Source organism: Lampetra planeri, chromosome 35, assembly GCF_965212315.1.
Source record: "Lampetra planeri chromosome 35, kcLamPlan1.2.h2, whole genome shotgun sequence".
Classification (NCBI taxonomy): domain Eukaryota; kingdom Metazoa; phylum Chordata; class Hyperoartia; order Petromyzontiformes; family Petromyzontidae; genus Lampetra; species Lampetra planeri.
Window position 1 is genome coordinate 11,433,870 of NC_136141.1, and position 23,448 is coordinate 11,457,317.

General features: G+C 43.6%; 1 protein-coding gene across 4 annotated transcripts; it reads right to left on the reverse strand.

The window, feature by feature from the left end:
* Positions 1-1,239: 1,239 nt before the first annotated feature.
* LOC144730412 (uncharacterized) lies at positions 1,240-21,767 on the reverse strand. Of its 4 annotated transcripts, XM_078611235.1 has the most exons (13): positions 21,516-21,767; positions 20,431-20,596; positions 17,157-17,223; positions 16,446-16,485; positions 15,098-15,248; positions 14,335-14,412; positions 13,202-13,306; positions 12,668-12,829; positions 11,770-11,991; positions 9,399-9,526; positions 8,035-8,585; positions 6,783-6,935; positions 1,240-1,859 (listed from the first exon to the last, which is right to left on the reverse strand). In XM_078611235.1, exons 2-13 carry the CDS (start codon positions 20,527-20,529, stop codon positions 1,579-1,581), a joined length of 2,037 nt encoding a protein of 678 aa, XP_078467361.1. In that variant the 5' UTR covers positions 20,530-20,596; positions 21,516-21,767; the 3' UTR covers positions 1,240-1,578. The 4 variants fall into 4 exon arrangements, with proteins under 4 accessions (XP_078467361.1, XP_078467360.1, XP_078467363.1 ...); XM_078611234.1 differs by lacking the exon at positions 21,516-21,767 and having other exon boundaries at positions 20,431-20,614; XM_078611237.1 differs by lacking the exon at positions 21,516-21,767 and having other exon boundaries at positions 6,726-6,935; positions 20,431-20,614.
* Positions 21,768-23,448: the final 1,681 nt, after the last annotated feature.

The following is a 23,448-nucleotide window of genomic DNA, read 5'->3' on the forward strand; positions in this document are numbered from 1 at the left end:
GTACTGTTACTGTATTGCTTACGTTACTGTGCACTGAAAACACTTATTTTAACAGATGTCTGTTTTGTATAGCTACCTCTGTACAACAGGAAGCACACATTTTATTTTTTAATATTTTATTTATTCATTTTTACAGAAGTTGTAGCATATTCATTTTGTAAAGCTACAGAACTTGTTCGACTCAATGTTTTGTAAGTTTGAGCCATCTGTTTGTTAAGGTCTGAAATAAAACAAGATGAGAACTTAAATATTCCCAGCACTTTCTGTGATGTAGTATGCTTGCTTATCATAGGAAGTAATAAGAAATGACTCTTTACATTAAAGTAGTAGCCTAGTGAATAGGGTGTTGGGGGAATCACTTTTTTTTCTCTTTTTCATCAAACCGCAGTTTTTGCAAGTTCCCGCAATTTTTGCAAGTTCCCGCAATTTAATCGCATAAAATTGCATAAATATCCCGCATATTCCATCGCATTTTTTAAGAAAACGTGCCGCATAATCAACGATTTTTGCCCGCAACAATCACCAAAAAACTCCTCGTTTTTCTGGAGGGACTGATATACAGTCAATTTATTTATACGCGACACAAAGTAGTTTGTGTACAGGGTAGGTAGAGTTGAAGGCGCTGGACACGAGAAAGGACGATGTCAGCGACGTGTGGGTCGAGGCGACGCAAATCGCGTCGTGGTATTAATCAAGTGATGATATTTGTGAAACGTAAAAGGGGGGGGGGGGGGGCAAACGTACATCTGGGTATTACTGGAATACACGTTCAAAAAGGCACTCGTAAAGCCACCAACACCGATTGCCAGTGTCGATATTGGATACGTGGAATTTCCAGAAGTGGCTCAGAAATACCAACAGATGGGCACGCTTTTGTGTAGGCCTGTAGCAATTCTCTGCCACGCGATTGAATGAATTGTCATGATGTGGGGTTTGCAATTCAGATCAAGAATCCAGTCATTTAACATGGTGTGTACATTATAGCACCTCGTGGCCACAGGCGTCATGTAAAATTATACAAAATACAGATCGTTTACAGTAATTGGTTCTCACACATTATTTTATGCATTTATAATTAACGTTACAATTGATTTTAATTGATGATCACCATTCAGTGGTGTAAACATGAGGCCACTTCAACAATGCTCTTTTGTTGAATACCTTGCAAAAAGACAAACCATCTCTAAAGGCTCGCATCTGGTAAGACAATAAACACGCCACCTCTGTGTACAACAGAAATTATATTTTTTGCAAACGGTATTTATTCACATCGTGGATGATACATATTAAAACAAAACAAAAAATAACAAATCAACAAACACCAGATTCTATGGTGAATCGACAAACACCAGATTCCACGAGGGTGCCCTTCGACAGCCTCGGTTGGCGAGACTTTGAACGGCACCAAGAGGCCTACGCTAGTGAACAGCAGCGCTGTTCAGAAAGCCCCTAATTGTGGGAGGACCAGGTCTACAGGCTCGTGCATTACAATCAGTGAATTGCAATATTGGTAATAGAAATTAAAAAGGCTTTAAAAATTAACAAAAGTCATAACAATTCACTGCTGCATCTATAAACTCAAACCCAGTTTAGCCCCAAAACTTCAAGCGTATGCACCGAGGCGAGTGGGGGTGAAATGGACGTTATATGGTGATAGGTTGTTGTGGTTGACGGTTTTAGAGCATTACTGGGCACGTCTAATGCATCAGACCCGATATGCACCGTCCGCCAAATACACTCAACGACGACTGGTTGGCTATCTGTGGTCACCTCGTAACCGGTGGGCAGAGGCTTGATGGGGGAAGGAGGCAATCTTCTAAGCGTCGAGCTGTGGTCGGGCGAGTCTTCCACTCCGTGCGCTGTTCAAACACAGAAGCGCTGGATAATTAGAACCGAACGCTTGTGACTGCTTTCCGAGAGAAATGTTGGCTCTGGCAAAACCACGTTTTTTCCCAGCTGGTTTTCTGTTGGGCACGCCTGGCAGGTCGCTTACTTTGGCAGATGCCGCTGCATCTGCCAGTCAGTTAGCACAATTGTTTGGCGGGTTTGGCTGCAGTGTAGATACAAATATAACATACTGTCACATATGAAGCAAATTATAGTATTGACTGGTAGAGCCCAGTGGATATACACCAAAGCAATCTACAATATTCCCAAGCCAATAAATAAGATCGTAACGAGGAATTGATTAATTTATCAACGTGATTTGCAACATGCACATGCATTAGCAAGTACTGTAATGATTAATATACCTCTTCAAAGGATTATTTTTCAACCTTTTCCCAAGTAGCGTAATCAAGTTTTTGACATTCAAAAGAATTAAGCTACAGTTAGCAAACGTGCTTTTGCCAGAAAAAACAGTCACATTCCAGTTCCCAAACACAACAGCTATCATTCCTTATATTATTTAAATCTGCCAAATTATTTTGATATAATTGAAATACTCAAAATGCATATCGCATAAAATATATTATTATTTACTCATATCTTTTAATGCAGTAATGCACTATATATTAAGGCATAGCCACTGCACCAAGGTGCCTTTTCAAGAGGTCTTTTCACAAATCAACTAACTGGTCACCGAAGGTCACTGGAATGATACAAAAATAAGAAACCAATAACACGGCTACCACACACACAAGCAGCGGCTCTGTCACTAGCTACACTGAGCTGGGCTTCAACACAAGGCGTACGGGCGGGATAGACTTATAAACGGGTACCTCTGGAATACCTGCACAGAGAGTATCTTGTTAACATTGCGGGCTGCTCACATCGACGCGAGCGATGCACAAGGCTTGCTGCTCGTGGTGGGGGGGCCAAGCAAATTATTCATTTACCGGGGTGACTACAGTTGCCAGGCCGAGTCGTAAAGAAAATCAAAACGCATTTGAGCAGGACACACAGCTGCATCAGGATCATCATTAGCATCATCATCAACAACAATGTCTCAGTGGTGACACACAGTGTTGGTGAGCAACTGCTCCCCTAGCAGTGGAAAATTGTTCACAAACGGGTCATTCAGGGCAAGACAAATGGCGCCGGGTCAGGAGTTGAAAATCATAACTGACAAAAGACTGCCACTGGGGAGTAATGCAGAAGTGTTCACAGCTAGGTGAATAAAATTGAACCTTGGATTGGTCACTGCTATAGGAATAAGGCACTTCCACCACTGATTGAATACTTGACCATTATCCAACTGAGTGGTGCTGTTGGTAAAGTGATCAAAAATTTGAAGGTCGTGATTTCTGTCATGTCGATTTAGCTCATTATTTTTCCAGAATCAGTCAAATAAGTACTACTTTGTGGGAAGTCAACAGGAGGTGCCCTATAATGAGAATGGCCACTGCCATGATGTGGAAATTCTAATGCTGGCCAAGGGCTGCCAAGAGAGAACAGTGCCCCGCAATACTCACTTGAGCATGTAGACACATTGACTCTATACTATAACCAAGCAGGGAGTGTGAGCCAAGCACACCACAAATGTATGCAAAATCTATGCCAGGAAATGAGCAGCACGCCATGAAAACATGTCAGGCCTGAATGATGCTACGTTTGTTCACAATAACATCAACTGCTGTAAGGATTAAAACAAACGCACACAACGTAACAGTTAGCAATGTTGTGTAAAACACAACTTCTTCATCGTGCAATCACTTGAGATGCCTCATCACTACAATGCTGACTTTTTGTGAAGTTAAATTAAAATACATGGGTCGACACTGAGGATGGCCAGATATGCAAGTATGTTCACTTGCATGGAATTTCTAAAGAGTATTTTCAAGATTTAAATGGAAATTGCAACAGATGTGAACATCACTGTCTTGACGGCTTGGGTGATGGGATTTCTTATTTGCACGAATTACATATTAACCTAAGAGTTAAAAGTGGCGTTTTGACTTTTATACTTAAGAGTAAAATGTGTCAACCTCAACATTTTGAGAACTTGGGTTAAAATACAGCCAAGATGGCCACATTTAAATTACGTGAATCACAATCACAAGATCCTGAATTCAAATGCCGGTCAAGGGTTGACTCGAGCCATCTTCCCCCCTACGGTTGATCAAATTCGTACTTTGCATAAAGTCAATACTAGTCATGCCATGGTGACATATGGCAATGTGGCGTTCCCACTGCTGGCGAAGTGCCACCAATACAATTAAGCATCACCACATACTCGCTTTCCTTTTGAGTTGTGATTAAGTGTCCTGCTGCTCATAATTACCCGGGGTCTTCATGTCTGATTTCCAGCAGATGGTAACATTTAAAAAGAGATCTCATGGGTGTCCTAAAATATCTGACCCACCAAAAACCCTTGCTGTGAGATACCTCAGTGGTCAATCCATTAACTGCCAGAAACAATCAGAATCAGGTGTATAAAAACTAAATTATATATGTTGAATTAATTTCAGCATTGCAGGACTCAACTGTAGACCCCCCAAGACTCACTCTCAAGTGGAAGACAGTGTTCTCTGGTGGCTCGAGCCTTTAGCTCTTCAGCATCCATGCTGAACGTGGCATGTAATGTAACAGTAAAACGGGTTGTGATGCAACCGGACAAGAGTCAGTGTTGGGTGACTTAATTATTTTCCAGTTTCTGATAACCAATTATTCGGAGTTTCAGACAGAATGTAATGATATACAACAAAAGCTATGTTATTCAGCACTTTGCCAATCGGAATGCTCTATTAAACGGCGTCTGTCATAGAAGGCAATACAAATCTTCCTTCACGTATCTGGAAAAATCCTGACAGCCAACTGGCATCTTGCCGTGCACTTATCGTAGATCTGTCGTTTACAGAAGCTTCATGTGGCTGCCAAGTGGTGGCGCTAGTGGAGCGGCAGTCTGTACAGACAGTACTGTACCATGGTATACTGTACTCTAAACGGCCCCACTGCTTCTCTACAATCAACGTAGAATAAATTCTAGATTTGAAGCTTTCGTGACTGCAAGGATTCATACTCTTAGTTTTTTCGGTAAAGTCACGTAGGTAAAAAATGAAATAAAAATTTAACAAAACGTAGAATGCTCTACAACTGACTGGCGTGTACATCTGTAAAATAGTATTTTCTTATATCATGGTTAAAATGTAGGCTTAGTTTTTTTATTTAAAAGTTGCATGTGCTTGGAAAATGTGAACCATAAATATAACTCTTCTTGGTTTTTTCGGTAAAGTCACGTAGAAGGGAAAAAAATAAATTAAAAAAATACAACATTATTAAATCATTCTCACGCAGCCGTCCCCCTCAGGTGAAGAACAGGTCTGTCGGAAAGACAGCGTCTGAATGAACCTCGTCATGAGAATTATTTTATGTTTTATTTTTATTATTTTATTATTTCCCTTCTACGTGACTTTACCGAAATAACCAAGATGAATCCCTGCAGTCATGATAGCTTTAAATCGAAACATAAATATAACTGTCAGATAACTGGCAAAAATGTTATTAACTGGCACCCTCCATTCCCCCATGGATGTCAGATAACAGAGCTTTTGCTGTACTTTGCAATAAAACATAATAATGTAGTTTATTTTATGATAAAACCATGCAAATAGAATTATGAATGTGGCTATATTGTGTAATCTTGATGTTGTCTGATCTTGTCCTCGCATCAACTCAAGCTGCTGATAAGATAATTTCACCTAATATAATTTTTGGAATTATTTCCTAGTATTCAATAAATGAAATCATAGAAAATAATCAAGAGGTACATGCAAAATTATTGAAAACCGAATACACACCGAAAACAAAGCAATGTGGGATTACTCGTACCTTTGGTGATCTGATTACAGTAAAGGTTCTAGCCGTGATGCTGGTAAGTTCACCTAACTAGGCAGAGTTACCTGGGTTCATTGCCATCGTTAAAGTCAGGGGGGACTGATAAGAGAAAATAGACAAAGCCATTGTCGGCAAATTTTTACATGTGTGCTATTACAAATCGTTATTTCAAACATTTTAAGATTTCAATGATAATTTTAAATTATGTTGGGCCAACAAAGCAACAAGATAGTGTAATGCTCTGTAGCTGGCAGTGTGCAAACAAAACTGCACTGTAAACATTTTGGTGGTTACAGAAATGTGCAACATACTGCAACGTTACTGGACAGAAACAAATAAGAGCAAGAAGAAAATATAAAAAACAAACACTGATGCAAACACACACAACACTCAACACTGATTGGGGAGTGCAGAAGGGAGGCAATGCTTTGAGTGATGTGTTTTTTTAGAAATGGATGACACAGGAGGGGCATGACAGGTACCTAGAATCTTCAAACCCTCTAGACAAGTCTAGCTTGTGCCACGGCAGGCCTGATACGCTCCCTTCTGTGCTTCACCTTCAGGAGAGACCACAGGCAGAAAGTTGGCTTCCCACACAGGTAGTCATCACTGGCATGTAAGCAGCAGCTGGACCATCAATTGCTCGCTGTCAAATCTTCCGGCGCACAAAAAAAATCAGAGGCAGGGTGCATTGAAGCCAGGACCTTTGTAAATATGAATGGCTCAGTGGAATAAATCGCACCCAAGTTTAAATGTTTACTTGGTCAAAACGCTGATTAACGCTTCGGTTACACTTTGCAAAGCCAGTCGTTTCTTTATTAAAAAAAAAAGTGTCACCAATTTTTATTTTCCTTTTTCCCCATTCTTAAGAAACTGCGTGGAAAAAATACAAATTAAGCAAAAATAAACACGAGTGATAACGGTAAAGCAAAAAGATGAAAAGCACTCACCCTGCCGGCGGTCTGGGAGAGCTACTCAGACCACTGTCTAATTGGGGTGAGTGTCACCTTCAGGGGCGGCCTCCGTCTCCTCCTCACTCCCGTTAACACACACTCTCTTGGCGTCGGACGGAACGTCGCTGTTGCTTGGCACACCGGCACTCTCGCTGTGGGGCCTCTTCTTGCCCACGTCCCTGAGCTCCCCCCCAGAGTTCTCCGTCTCTGCGAGATGCAAACAAAACACAAACCTCCATCAGTCGACGTCATGCATCCACACGCTTCTGCTAAGGGGAGCGTGTAATGGTCGCTCAACGGGGAGCGTTGTCCTGCTCAAAATAAGGCATTTGGGGTTTCGTGGATCATGCAGAAACCGAAAACTGTGTGGCTTGTGAAGTGGGCGGTAAACAGGGGTAAGGCAAGTAGGCTAATGACCCATCTGTATAAAAGGGACTCTGATGTACTTGGTTTCCTCCCACGTATAACAATATTAATTAATTCTTATGCTGATGATCCATGCATCATCTTTGTGCATGGAAGAACTAAAGTTCAAATTTACTTATTTAACCAGGTGAAAGGGATCTGGATATTCTATTTACAGCGTTGTATACACTATACATGCAACAAGCAAGAACAAACATTGATTCGTGAAATGTAATTTAAACTTGTAACTGAACCGTGGAAGGGGTGTATAATGACACCTCCACAAATTACTTTTGAAATTTGCCAAACATCCAATTGAAGGTACCTTCTGCAACAGATGTAATACTTCGTGAGCCTTTCCTGAATAATAAAATGTAATAGCATGTGGTCCACTAACCATGTAGAGGTGACAAACCCAAGTGGAGTAGGCATACATGCTGTAAGATACAAGTATCACCATGATAACATAGTCCACGAGTGTATACAATAACTATTTGGCGATGCAGAAGTGGAAACTTGTGAGCTCAAATAAACGAATGGGGGTTGTTCAATTGAGCCCATCACCCATATGAGGTGATTCAAATTAATATCACTTTGTTGGAAGTCAACAGTAAACTTTCCATGGGGGTTACGGCCACCAATAAGGGAATTAGGAATTTCCTGATAATTGGTTCCATATGCTTATTAAGAGCAAGGAGTGTAATTTACAACAAATGAGTGCTTCTGTCTCCATCATATAATTCTGAAGGTGTAGTCCAGTCTCATTGCCTCCCTCATTCAGCAATATGGGAGTGCTCATCTCCACTGACAAGGGGTAGACCAAGTTCCAGGCACTATTCACCTGTCACCAAGTTTGGCACCCGGCATTCATGACACTTATGATAAGCGAATGTAAAAGCACCTTTATCCTTGGAGCTCTCCTCCTTTTCTTTCTCCGTGGGTTCTTCTGTCAGCAGGTTCTCACTCCCCTTCTGTTGCTCCGGCTCGCTCTCTTTGCTCTCCTCTTTGATGCTGCTGCCGCCACCGCCTTCCTTCATGCTGGCACTCTCCTCCTTGACACTGCCCTCCTTACTACTGTGCTCCTTACTGCTGCCATCCTTGCCCCTCTCGCTGCCACTGCCTCGCTCCCTACTGTGCTCGTGTTCCTCCTCCCTGCTGCTGCGATCACGATCCTTGTCCTTGCTCCCGTGATCTTCTTCCCTGCTGCTGCGCTCTTTGTCCCTGCTGCTGCGCTCCTTGTCCTTGCTGCTGCGCTCCTTGTCCCTGCTGCTGCGCTCCTTGTCCCTGCTGCGCTCGTGATCTTTTTCCCTGCTGCTGTGCTCGCGATCCTTGTCCTTGCTGCGCAAGTCGATGTCGCGCGACGACCGTTCCCGGCTACGCGAGCGCCGCTTGCGGTCACGGCTACGCGAGCGCTTCTTGTCATCATTGCGGCTGCTCCGCCGGTCCTTGCTCCTGCAGGACGTGCACGCACACAATCACACACACGTTCCCCTGTTTAGTCTACAGGCTGCGTGTTGTTCGTTAGCACCTATTAAGATGAGTACTGCACGAGGGGATGTTCTAGCTAGAAACACATTACCCAAATCAGACTTTTGGCGAGCCATCGAACAGAGACGGTCACTGTATCGCGTGTTTTCAGATGCGCTTCTGTGGCCGTCTGGAACGCTCTTCCTTCCGATATTAGAAAGCCACTGGAGCCATGCACTTTTAAATCTAAAACTGCTTTTTGTGTTCCGTTTGTTGTCCTTCCCCCCCATACCTCCAATTAGCATGGTTGGCTATGTACGGTGCAAAATAATTTAAACATACACACTTATATTAGACTTAAAACACGCCCGTATGTACGAGTCACCGATAGTGCACTTGAAAATTATCTTGAATTTAGCAGACTTTTTTTATAAACTAACCAAACAAATTCAGATTTTATAATTGGGATCAGCACCTCCTGAAACAAACTTTTAGTCAATAAAACCAAAAAACGTATTTATTTTCAGAAACGTTACAGGTCACACAACCTAAGATTATGATTTTCAGATTTTTTTTTATTTTATCCATTTCGAGTTAGCCATTAAAAAGTTCTAAATGAACACCTGCACCAACATTTTGGGGGGGGGGGCAAACAAAAACCGAGAAACTTATGATTGTTCTCAATCTTCTCCAGATAAATGCAAGATTTGGTTTCATCTAGTCTCAATCGGTCTTGTTCATCTGAATGATCTTTCTATTTCGAGTCGGTCTATGTGAATGAAGAGCAGCGGCCGTCACCTGCTGCGCCGGCGGTCGCGGTCGCGGCTACGTGAACGCCGATTTTCCCCGGAGCGTGCAGATCGCTTGTCACGCGAGCGGCTGCGGCGGCCCCGCGACCGACTCCGCCGCCGCCGGTCCTTGTCCCTCTGCAATGGAGGCGGTGTTGTGGCGGACAACACGAGCGAAAGATGAGGAACGTGACGAGATCAGCACGTGAGCCGTGAAGAACGCTCTTCAAACATGCTGCATGGAAGCCTAGGTTCCACTCGGCAGCTTTGTTAACGCCGCTTTGCAACACAGATACACATTATTGAACCATTACGGTCAAAGCACATGAATACGACACTGGCAAACAAATCTCCAGCCTCCCTTCATGTCTGGGCAGCCCGGTCCATGACGCTCCCCTAAATGCAACAGATTATTTGGCGATACTGCATTGGCAGTGTTGTAAAAAACACAAATAACAAAAAAAAACTCAATGCATATGTCAATTAAGCAGGCGAACTAGGTAAGAATTTGCAACCAGCTTAGGGGACATGGAACACAAAATCAAGCACCTTACAAAAATAAAGGTTTACAAAAAAACGTTAAAATCTAAGGTGTTCTTTATCTTCATAACAACGTATTTTATTTATATTAAAAAGTAGGAACTGTAACTTCGTTTGGATGCGACTCTCCGTCTCTCGCATCCAGAAAAACTTTTATATGACCATCTCTCTCTACCTTTCTCTTACCTTCTCTACAATGTATATCCAAATTTATCTCGATTTCTCGCTTTGTCCGTTTCTCTATTCCCATGTTCCCACTTCTAGCTCTCCCTCCCTCTTTATTCTTATCGTCCCTCGACTCTATCTCATCCAATTGAACCCCCCCACCCCATCTCTCTCCCCGTTTCTCTCACCTCTCACTCTCCTCATTCCCACCTCTCCCTTTCCCGTTTCAATCTCACTTGCCTCTTCCCAATCCTCCCACTGTCACATTTCCTCGCTCTCATCTTTCCTCTGTTTCCCACCCTTTCACTCTCTGCCTGTACCTCCTTTCCATCTCTCCCTCTGACTACCTCTCTCACCTCCCTCGTTCACCTCCCTCTCTCCTCTCTGGTATGTGCACGGGATACACATCTGAGGTGGAAGGTGGGTGAGGTTAGCGTGATGTCAGCATGCAGGAACCCGGCTCAACCGTGTGGGATGTGCGCGACATCACCATGCAGATGAGCACGGTGACATCACCATCGTGCACAAATACTTGGGCACGTGATGAATCCAACCATGGATTCAGACATAAAACTTTTTCTAACATGGTTCATTATTTCCAACTTTTAATACTATATTAGAAAAAGTTTTGCTGGCTAGGTTCCTGCCTGGATTTCTGGCTCGCACATGACCAAATGCGCATGCGGTGGTGACATCACCGCGCACATCCGCATGATGATGTCACCCACATCCCACAGTGATGGGTCCAGTCATATGCACTGACATCAGGCCTCCTCCCCAACCCACCTTCCACCAAGGCCATGTATACCATGCAAATGCGAAAAAGGACAGAGCGAGAGAGAAGTGAGGGATGGAGATAAGAGGGATGTGAGGGAGGGAGATAGAGAAGGGAGGGATATATAAGGAAGAATCAGAATATGTATTTATACTGGAGAAATCCAATGGGTTATAAAGCTCTTTTTCACAGATATCCAGTATTTTCAAAGATGTCCAGAAGATACCGAGAGGAACGGAGAGAGGGGCAGGGAGAGAGTCAAAGGGTGTGAAACAAAAATGGAAGAGCAATATGTAAAAAAGTAGAGCGAGGGAAAGCGACAGTGGGATTATTAGGGAGAAGATATATTTAGATGGGAATGGGAGTGGTAGGAATAATGAGAGCAAGGGTGAGAGAAACAGGGAGAGAGATAGGGGGAGGGAAGTAGGTGAGATACAGTGAAGGGAGAAGAATACAGAGGGAGAGTAATAGGGGACAGAGGAATAGAGAAACAAGTGACAAAGTGAGACATTGGGATATATTTGGATATACAGCACCGATAATGCAAGAAAAAGGTGGATAGGGTTAATTTTATTCAGCTGGGAGAGACAGATGGTCATGTCCCTTAAATAGCCTCTTATTAACCACTATGTAGTGTCCACACATGACCTGAGGAAAGTGTTTGTCACGTGGAAATAAACTAAATACTTAGTCCACAGGACCTGAAACAAGGTAACTTCAGCAGAAAATCAAGTTTAACAGGATGGTCAATTGTGCAGTCATTGATGACCAGATGAGACCAATCAGATCATTACCATTGCAAACCCTCAGGATATCTGTGGTGCTGGTTCAGTGCTCAGACAAGGCCATTTCGAGACTCCAAAACGACCTGACCACCATGTCCCAAGCCACCATGTCTCACCTCACGCTCCTTCTCACGCTCCTTCTCCTTCTTCTCCTCCTCCTCGCGCCTTCGCTTCTCCCTCTCCTCACGTTCCTTCTCCCGCTTCTCCTTCTCCTCGCGCTCCTTCTCGCGCTCCTTCTCGCGTTCCTTCTCACGCTCTTTCTCGCGCTCCTCACGCTCCTTTTTCAGCTTCTCCTCGCGCTCCTTTTCTGGCTCTTCATACTTCTTGCGGAGCTTCTCCTGCATTTAGGAGAGAAGCGTGCGAGTGTGTCCATACAGGTGTGATACCTTGGCTCATGCTAACGCACAACTGATTTATGCTTGTTTATCCAGGAAAGCTTCACCGATTCTCAACATCCTTCAAGTTTTCACAGTAGGGAGTGTTGCTATACGTACTCCCAATTGAGTACTTTGCAGGTAATCCTTTAGCATTGGGATGTTTGGCCAACACCAGTTACATTGTGTGTTTTAGAGGAGGGGAAACTCAAGACCCTGAAGCAAACCCAAAGAACAGTGGGAACATAAACTGACAAGCACACAACGGAACCTGAATTCGGAATTAAACCCAGGTTCTTCTTGCAATGCACACATGTTACCACTGTGCCAACCTGCTGCTCAAAATGTGGGGGTGGATGTCATTCATAAAGGGGCCCCAATAATAGACCATAAAAAAGGAGTCGATATATATTTCAGTCAATGAACAGACTTAATTGATGAATCATCAACTAAAAACAAATCTCCCCCCCAATGTTAGAACAAATTTAACAACATATGGTGCATTTGTTTCCAAAACATATGGCATACAAACTACGGAGAGATGTTTTTATCGCCCTTTGTGTGTTGTGTACAACCATTTGAGTTATGTCTGCATTGGCATATTTGTTTTGTAGGGTGCAAACAAGAAAGGGCTGCATACCCGCATCTCCTCGATAGTGCTTTTGATCTTGGCATAGCCCATGTGTTGCTTGCCCATGAGGTGGTCGTCGATACGCGACTGTGGGTCGCCTACGATGAGGAATGCGCCGCACACCTCGCACACCTCCATCTGCTTCTCCTGCGCCGCAAATGTCTCGATCGTCTGTGTGGAAACCAAACCCAGGTGTGCCCATCAGCTCCGAACGCTTCTGCGAGCCTCAACGACTCGTGTAGGCAGGGTCCTAATGTGGACATTTGTTGCGGATTGGCAGGCCAAAACTCATGAATATGTGTGAAGAACACTTAAACTCAACAGGTAACCTGTAGCATTAGCTCTATATTTGAGATGGGCCAACCCTATGAAGGATCATGGCTCACAACCGTCGGGGACACATACCGTGGCACTGATTGTACAATGAAACTGGGCCATTCCTAGGCCTAGTCTGAATGCCAGAGGGTTTTCCACCTCCCTCCAGGCTGGCAAAGGGCCTCGCCAGGAAGGGAGTCTGGGTCTGAAGGCAAGAGGGTCACTCACAGAGGCGGTGGCACGTAGTTGGTCACGCTCATCCTTGATTTGCTCCACAAGTTTCATCATGCCCTGGGCCTCCTCCACGCGTCCCTCACAGCCCATCTGCTCTATCTATAAACAACACAGACACAAGTTGGAGGAAGAGGCATTTGTCAGTCGTTGAGTTCCTAGAATTAAGTATTTGTCATTGCGTTAAAGGTCCTTAATCGGTGTGTTTCAAAACTGTCGGCCAAACTGTTTTCCCGGTCATGTTACATGGCCCCATTTTTCCTTCTTCATGCTATTTATTGCCATAGAGCAATTAAATGTACATATTGTGTAATCTAAAAGATTTGTCTCAGCCTTATCTAGATAAAGACAATGTTCAATGTATGTAGTCTGTTCTGCTATAACACAATAGTTGTGTTCCTGAAAAACACTGTTATTGAATGATTGTGTTGTAATAAATAATATAGGGTAAAGGACAATCCGCGATAACATGCGAGGTGTGCATTCAGGCTGAACAAACGTTGAGACGCGTGGCTACCATCTAGAAGCATCCAGCAGCATCCGAATGCCTTGAGTGATGCTACACCGAGGCAGCCGTACAACTGCTGGTTCCTATTTTCGAGGCGTAGTTCTGTTCACTCAATCGCGTTTTATTCAATTTTTATTATGAAAACACGTGGTATTATAGAACAGACTGTAAATATGTATCAGTTTAACACGTAGGCTTTGGTGACCAATATTATTCATAATAAAGGTTTTTGGGTTAGATCGCGTTAGTTCTAAATGTCGCAACCCTCCGCCTAACGTGCACATAACACAGTACTTTATAAATGTATGCAGCAGCTGAATTAAGCATGCCAAGGTCAAATATGTATCACACTTAAAATAACCATGCCAAGTACAGCTGTCTATCTCACAGTTTTACTGTTACATGAACCACATAGCTCACACAGGTCAATTAGCCGTCACAGTCAACTGTTTATCACATTGTCACCCTTCAACTTTACTCGGCAGAGACAAATGAATTGTCACTTTCAAATGTGCATCTCTAGACAGTTAAATCAATTGCCACATGCAACTGTCCCATTTGACGTTAAACTGTAAACACAAAGCAAAATGTAGAACGACAATACTGCTACGTTGCAGCTTACGTCGTCCAGCAGCTCCTCAATGCGCTCCGTCAGGACTTTGATCTTCTCGTCATTCTTGGTCATGGAGGCTCCTCCGGGCTGAGATAAGAAACATGTAAGGTTGTTAAAATCGGTTTTGTCCGTGACCGGTAACCCGCAAGAGAAAATCCACAATAAAGATATTTAGGGTGAGATCACGTAAATATAAATGCGTCGTTAAACCTGCCACCACAAACAGATACCAGTTTACAATCTAGCAACCCAAAAACAAAAGTCATCATGAGAAGTCAACCTGAGTCTGTAAGATCCCACTAACAAAACCTTTTTCGCACACAGGTTATAAATTAACATAACGCTGAACGTTCATCAATAATACTGCCTTAAAAAGAACCATGAATATTTGTTGTGCTTGTGCACCACTGCCAACAAACACTGCAACCCCATATATTACCAAAGAGCTATCAATTGAAATTGATAGCTCTTTGGTAATTCAATGCTTGGTAAGTTAAGGTAATAAAACCCATAAACACTCTGTGGATATAACGAGTTTTCACATTTGTAAGAAGAAAATAGTAGTTTACTTGGAATGAGGAGTTTCCCCAATGGCTAAGGGACTACCAGAACAAAAGCATTTGAACTCTCAACCTCCGGATTGAAATCTGCTGGATCTATCGCCGAGCCACATGGCAGGGGTGTTCAGTGCTTATTTGTAATGTGTGTATGTGTACATCTGGCTGTGTTTGCTGTCTGTAGTATGTGTGTGTGTGAGGGAGCAGCCCCTTACATTGCTAACCATCGGCCCCCCGGTCTGCGCAAGTGCCAGCCGCGCGTGACCCCTTCGTATGCGGCGCTCCACGTCGGCCATGATGCTTTGCAGGTAGCGCAGGAAGTCCTGCTCATAGCCCATGCGCATGAAGCGAGAGCTCTTCTCGTACCTGCATGCACACACAACACATGCATTCCCCTCTTAACCTCGTAGACCACAAGAATAAAGTGATGTTCATATGAACATTGCGCACAAGGTGAATTTTGTGGCTAGCACTGTGTCTAACCACATGTCTCCCATTTGCTATTTGCATGTCTATTTAAAGCTGAAAACCTATGGTTAAGCCAAGGAAAGGTTCAGATACTATGTGGCTAGAAAAAAACCAAGTCTTCATGAATGTAACAGTGCATAAGCAATGACTGCTCAGTGTATGTGCAAAATCACGCACACACACAACTGCACATGTCAATGCATGCAGACTACATTTGTTCTGGCATATTCTTTTATTTTGCTTTTGAATCCCAAAATCTGGTCAAAGGCTTTTGCTCCTTTTCCACTCTTTTAGAATTAATTATCATTATCAGGCATGTCATCATTTTCACTCAAATGACATCCCACTAAATGGTCATTGCTCTATAGACTCCAGGCTAAAGATAATGAACTCACTCATGACCAGGATTGAGTTGGATGTACTGCCTGGCCATATACATCTGTCACACTCTTATGAAGTCAGGGACGTATAGATCAGTTGAACTAGCAGTAAAGATCCAAGAATGACATATTAAAAACTCAGCTGGAGTAAACAAACATTCTGCTGAAGCAGGTAAGATGACGGAGGGAAGTTACATTGTGGGAAGTCAACAATGGATGTAACTTAAGGATAGAGATGAGTGCCACAACAACATGGAATTTCAATCAGTGACTGGAAGGATAATGGAGATGTGCAATGCCAAATATTCCTGATAAATTAAAACTTGGTACATATTTCTTCACGTTTTTATGATTATGCATGTCATCACACAAAAGTGGGAACATTTTAAAATTATACTTATTAATATATACTGTGCAACTTTGGCTGCAAACATTAATATTTAAAGCACAAAACTATAAATTGACACTTTCTAAGCCTAAAATTTGATACACAGAAGAACTGCGATATATAAATCCGTGCATTCTATATTTTGCCAGTTTATGTTGCCCAATGTGATGCTCGCTGACCCACTTTCCAAGCGAAGGCTGCCAATACTGTGAGAATTACAACAGCAGGCCATTGGCGGTTGCCTAGTGCTGGCCATGGAACCATCAACACACCGCAAAAACAGCGATATGTTGTTGGTAGAATAGCATGTGTGCATGCGAAACTCACAATTTTTTTAGATTCTCATCATGGATTTTGTCACATGGACCTGCAACACAAGCATAACAACTATTACAAACACCGGTATTGCACCATGTGACATTTCACAGCATCAGACTTATAACTTTTTAAACAGTGCAATATTCGTACTTTTTAAACATTGCAATATTCGTTTTTAACAGCCTTAAAATGAAGATGAAGTATATCCATGCTCAGATGAGCATTTGGGTAGCACTTATCAGGTAAATTTACATTCACAGCAAGGATTTGGAAAGCTTCAATGTGGTGACTTTCATATGTAAAAAATATCTAAATATCTCTCGACTCTAAACAATTGTGATGTCCTTAATTCAAATGGAAACCCTGTAGCAGCAATTGAACATAGTCAAACAGTGGAGGCAACTACCTCCACAGGATGAGCAAATCTTGACTTCCCACAAAGCAGTACTCAGCCAGATATGATCGTGATCCAAAGGATTATTCAAGTGTTATTTTACAAAACAAAGAGAGCACCAAATGGGTTCAGGTTTTACCTTGTTTAAACAAACAATGGGTTACATTGATCAAGAAGGTTCACCGATGAGACAGTTTAAATATTCTTTCCACGTAATTTTGCAATTTATTTTTTAAATAAAACATCAACATCTCATTTTAGCTGGAAACCACCGGGTTGTGTGCATTTCATCTCCCTGCAAGGTAGGTTTTAACTCTTGAACTTACCTAAATCAGCTCGAGTGTTCACGAAGAGCTCTGCTGGGCAGTACTCAACCAGATAGTGCTTGCAAACCTGAAAACAATCCAAGTGTAACAATTACAATAAACATGGGTGTCTATACGCAACCATATCTCAAGACTGTAAAAAACAATGGTACCATAAGGCAGTCATTGGCAAATGAGAAAAGATCATTATGAGCTTGGATTTCCATCAGGAACAGGGTATCGATAGCTATTAAGAGTGTCTATATTAAACTGTACTAGGCCTAGTAACGCATGTGTGCAACATATGAACCTTATGGCGTGACCCCGGGCTCCCGAATAAATGGTAGTCAAAATCGTAATTATTTAATGGCGACTCCGTCCCCCCGCAAACATAAACGCCGCAACCCACCTGGTGCGGATCATTCTGTTGTCATGTCGTCCAAGCGCAGCGAGGACGAATGCGCAGAAAGAAACACAACTTTGAAACTTGAGATTAGCGCATCGTGTTGAGCTCATCGAGAGGAATAGATTGCCGTATCGTTTGCCTTCAAGACATAAAATGACGTCGCAACGCAGTTTATGCGAGAGCCGGGGGCTTATGGGACCCCGGGGTCCCGCCATAAGGTTCATATACAGCCAGGGTGGAGGTAGGCCTCGGCAAGGTAAGGTAATTTACCCTTTTTACCGGCTAAAAGGTAAAGATGTCGACATGCCAAGGGGTAAGGTAAAGGGTAGGATAAAGGTAGCTTGGAAGAATTACCCGGTAGGGTAAAGGAAGCGCGAAGTATTACCCGGTAAATACGGTGCCTTGTTTACCGCTAAAAGCTCCGTGGCGCAGTCCGTGGCCTCCATTTAATAAGTAAAATTAACCAAAAACTTTTTTTTAAACACGCTTTTATGAAATGTACGAGTAATGCAAAACTCCACGACTCCAGGAAGTGGCTTGCCATGAAGGGGCCGTGGCCAATTACAGCCAACGTCAGTTGAGCGTGGACAATTAGACCCAAGCCGAAACATAACATATAAAAAAGATTGTTTAAAAATATATATTTTTAATGATAGAATATAGTGTTGTCATCAGTATGACATAAGTATACCAAGTTTGCAGTCGATACCACATTGGGAAGTGGGTTAAAATTTAGTTACAAGATTTGAGGATACGACAATGACAACAAGCGTGTATAATTGGAATCATGGAGAGTATTCTATATGAATAAAGCGCTCTACCTAGCATTTACCGTTTTAAACCTTTGTCATGTGTAGTACCCCAGGAAGTACCCTGTAATCGGGTAATTTGTATGGGGTAAGGGTAAAAGGTAGGGTAAAGGTAGGCTCATTGCTTTTTACCTGTTATCTTACCTGCTAAAGGGTAAAAGGTAAGGGTAGAGTGATTGTATTGTGGTAAGGTAAAAGGTAGGGTAAAGGTAGGCTCGTTGTTTTTACCTTTTAACTTTTACCTTACTAGGTAAAAGTTAGGTAAGTGGGGGATATGCGTAACGTCGCCATGCACAAACCCTGACCAACAGCGGGATGTAGGTGACATCACGCAAATGTGCGCTATACCCTGATCTGCGCACATGTGTTCTAATCCTGTATACGGTGGTATGGAACATTTGTAATTGCCCCCCACTATTGGTGTGGGAGAGCTGGTGGAGAGTTTAAGCTGCTTTAATAACACACGGCAACTATGCACTTCGGGTATCCGAGTTCGATTCCCGGCTATGGCTAAGAGCAGTGGCGAATGAGATTTGGACCGGGTTAGGGCTGCCACCTTTTTACCACTGCAGTGACCAACACAATTAATCATGATCGAATAACCTACATGACGTACACGGGGAAGGAGACTTTCAATACAGTTAGGGATCGACAGAGATAATGTTAAATTACAAGTTCGAACTTGTTGTTAGACTTTTATTTAACTTGACATGTTTCACGCTTAATATCTTCGGACCGACGAAGCCTAACGATCTGAAATGTTCTACTCATCTCACGTGACAATTCAAGATTTCATTCAAAAACCGGTCCAGATTCCAATCGTGGCATCATTCGTGTTTTTTACTTAATTTTAATAATACTCGTATCCCCCTTTTTTAAATCATGAACGGTCGCGCCTCGCTACGAGGGCAAACGTCCTTTTCATATATTGAATTTGTTCATTGAAGCAACCCACTTTTATTCACACATCACATTTTATTAGCTGCATCTGATTCTGCAATATAAAAAACATCCAATGCTCATTTTGAAGCCAGGCCGCTAGTCCAGTTGTTGTCTGACGATTTTGATGGTGCAGACTTGGAAGTAACGCCAAATCATGAACATCGGGAAAAAAAATATTTTAGATGTTGTGTCTGCAAAAATAGAGGGGTTACAGTTTATTTGGTTATCTGCAAAAATGACCATTTAGGATTGTGAATGTCGCGAGTCACGTAAACCCATCCCAATAGATGAGGACACACAACGAAAAACGTTGACATATTGAACGCACTATGAAGCTAGATAATCGACATCAGTGAATCGTTACACTGACAACACGTATAAGCTTACATACATAAATACTTTCACAGTATACGCATGCCCTGCAAGTTTACAGGCACGCGCAGTCATACAAATTCCATGTTATATACATATTTACTTTTAATACGTGCGCACACGTTCACAGACGACCATAGTATATTAACATATTTCCCAGTGTACCTCATCTCTTCTATCGCTACTACCATGGTAACTGTTCTCGCAAACGTCAACGATTCCACTCCAAATGTTGAGGACTACTCGGTCTACCCGTTTCGTCATCCAGTGGTTGAACCACTAAACTGCCGCAACGCACCTTTCTTCTGTCTCTTCCCTCGCACCGCTACACTCTTTGGATTCCATCCTAATCGCCTGTTCCCCGAGCTATTAAAACTTTGCTCAATTAAAAAAACCGCATCGACCCTGAGTATACCCGCTAATGGTGCCGTTTGGCGTCACATTCCCCACTGATGGAAGCGTCACAGCCGCCGACGCGCAGCTCGGGAGCTCCTCGGCACTTCGCCACGCGAAGCCGCGTGGCGACTCGAGGCGCCCCCCAGCCGCTCGACACCAACAACCACCCCGCCGCCACGGCTCTACCACGCGCAGGAGACACGGCGCGTCCGCCAGGAGCGACTCCGCAGCGGGGCGCGAGGACCACGCCGACCTCTCTCCGCGAGCTCCCTCGGCGGCGGGGCGAGGCCTGGCCCAGGCCTGGCCACCGCCGCACGCATGCAGCAGCGAACAAACACGCTGGAATCTCAAGCGCCGCATTGCTCCTCACCCTCTCGTCGTCCCAGTGGACATCGCAGCGCTTCTCGTTGGGGGCGAGGTTTCTGTCTCGCCCCATCAGCTCATCCAAGAGCTGCGCGTTGGACAGCATCGCGAAGACGGCAGCGGCGGCGAGGCCCAGGCGATAGCGAAATGGCGGCTGCGAGGATCCGGTTCCCCTAGCGGGTGAGAAGGATCCGGTTCCCCATGCGGCTCCGTAAATCTGCAGGATCCGGTCCCCCCCACCGTGGGCGTAACTGGCGACGTTTTGGGCCATTGCCCTTTCACAGCACACAGAGTCCCAGAGAGCTCAATTGACGGGTTCCAGAGCTAAACCCGCACACACAAACTGCCTCCGGGGTCTGACTTCAGAATGAAATCCGGAAACTATTTTTGCGCGCTTTTTAAGGAGCCCAAAACGCAATAATGTGACGTTTTCTGATTTTAAACAACGACCCAGGACGTGAATCACGCCCCTGCCGATGCTCCCTACGAGTCGTCAGTACGCGGCAGGGGGAGGCGTCAGCCACTGTGACTATTTCAGCAGCGAAAAATCCACGCAAAACCACAGCGGGGCGTCGTTACAACGACCACCGGCGCCACCCACGGGCTTGCTGGAGGCTGGAGCGGTGGTCACTGAGCGCCTCCTGCATGACCCGACTGGGATTCCTCCTGGGGGGAGGGGGATGCCGACGAGGTGGAGCGCTCCCCGTATCGATGCGATCTTCCGTTAGAGCAGTGGTTCTTAACCTTGTTGGAGGTACTGAACCCCACCAGTTTCATATGCGCATTCACCGAACCCTTCTTAATTGGAAAAATAAAATATGATTTTTTCAAATTCAAAACATAGGTATATGTTTTACTGGTGCACAAAATGAACCGTGCATCAACATCACTGTGTTTAAAGAACAAAACCAGCAAAACATGATTTTCACATTCTTAGGTTTTTTCGGTAAAGTCACGTCGGTAAAAAACATTAAGAAGTAAAATAAAATAAAAATCACGACGTTTCGGAGGCAACACAAGCTTCCGTCTTCAGGTGGTACCGTCACAGCCACGACAGCTGTATCACACAAAAACATAATAATGAATACTTACTGCAAATCAGTGTGACTTCTGCTGTTGCCTTTCAGAGACCAGTTCAGAAATGCGCGGCTTCACCTTGGCAAGTGCCACTCTCATGTCATTTTCGCAACAAAGTCTGTTCCATTTCTTCGTTTTTATGTCCAGCATCCTCGAAAAGGATTGCTCGCAAAGATATGTTGTAACAAACGGTATGAAAATCTCCAGGGCTTTCTTAGCAATAACAGGGTATGTTACCTTTCGATTTAAAGCTTTCGTGACTGCAGGGATTCATCTTCTTGGTTCTTTCGGTAAAGTCACGTAGAAGGGAAGTAAGAAAATAATAAAAATAAAACAAAATATTATTTTATTATGTTTTATATTATTTTATTATGTTTTCTTTTTATTATTTTATTACTTCCCTTCTACGTGACTTTACCGAAAGAACCAAGAAGAGGGTACGTTACCATTTGTTGACACCAAAACGTTGAGAGCGTTGTTGTTCTGAAGAGTTGCTGTTGAACCTGGCTCTGCTAAATTTTAATGATTTCGTCGAGGTATTCATCATTGACATCTGCTGTCTCAACACTAAACGTGAACGGCTGTCTCACCCATGCTGGATATGACTCTCTTGTAGGGAAGTATCCGTCGAAAGACTTTGCAAGCTCATCTAAGTGCGTGGCAATTGCTTGCTTCAGTTCCGCGAGTACAGAAATGTCTCCGATTCCAGATACATCTTCGATCTTACTTACATAGTCGTCCAGCAGGGGAAAGTTTGCGAAGTTATCGTTCTCTGTTCGTCGTTTCCATAACGGTAGCTTTTTTTGAAAAGCCTTCAGGTTTTCTTCCGCTTCAATGATGTTAACTCCAACGCCCTGCATCTGCTGATTGAGATGATTGAGAGCTGCGAAGATATCAACCATGTACGCTAAAATGAGAATGAACTCAGAATTTTTGAAGCAATCTGCATGACAATGTTGGTGCTCTTGCAAAAACAGGGCTAATTCCACACGCATGGCAAAAACACGATTCAGCACCTGCCCCCGGGATAACCACCGAACGTTAGAATGGTACAGAAGTACCTCGAATTCAGAGCCCATTTCTTTACACAGCTCACTGAAGATGTGGTGCCTCAGAGCACTATTTCGCACATAGTTCACGCATTCCACTACAATTTTTAATAGTTGGAGGCAAGGTTTTTGTTGCCAACGCATGCCTGTGCAGAATACAATGCGTAACAATGATGTGTGGTGCATCGGCTTTCACTAGCGCACCAAAACCAGACTTTATTCCCAGCATGACTGGAGCTCCGTCCGAACAAACTGCAGAAACCATATCCCACGAAAGATTGTTGTCTTTGAAGAAGTCATCCACAAGTTTCTTCACATCAGCTGCCTTAGTTGTTGTTGTAAGAGGCTTACAAAATAAAAAAATCTTCCTTTATCACGTCGTCTTTCACATAGCGCACGAATACAGCAAGCTGGCTTAGATTGGAAACGTCTGTGGTCTCGTCGAGTTGCAGGCTGAATTTTGCCGGGCTTGAAATCAGATCTGCAATTACTTGAGCCAAGATGTCTTTGCTCATGTCCTCTATTCTGTCGCTGATGGTGTCATTTGAAAGAGGAATTTGGGATAACTTAACTTCAGCCGCTTTTCCCAGCATGATATTCGCCATCTTCAACACAGCTGGTTTTATGAGTGTTTCACCAATGGTGTGTGGTTTGCCCTGCTTTGCGATCAGGTAAGCAACTTCGTACGATGCTGTGAGGATCGGTTTGTTGATTGGTACAAAGCCGAGAACAGGCAGGGTAGCCTTCATCGAATCTGGCTCTCTTCACCTTGAATTCAGCGAGCGTTGTGTTCTTGTATTCCCCATCTCCATGCAGCTTAAGGAAGTGCTCCCTTAGTTTTGCCGGTGCTAGACTAGAATTGCTCAACTTGGCATTGCAAATCATGCAGTTAGGACGGT

Coding starts and splice junctions, on each gene's coding strand:
- LOC144730412 (XM_078611235.1), bottom strand. CDS start 20,529: ATGCTGTCCAACGCGCAGCTCTTGGATGAGCTGATGGGGCGAGACAGA. Junction 16,486..17,156: donor GAACACTCGAGCTGATTTAG/GTAAGTTCAAGA, acceptor CTTGTGTTGCAG/GTCCATGTGACAAAATCCAT. Junction 14,413..15,097: donor GGGGGCCGATGGTTAGCAAT/GTAAGGGGCTGC, acceptor TTCTTATCTCAG/CCCGGAGGAGCCTCCATGAC.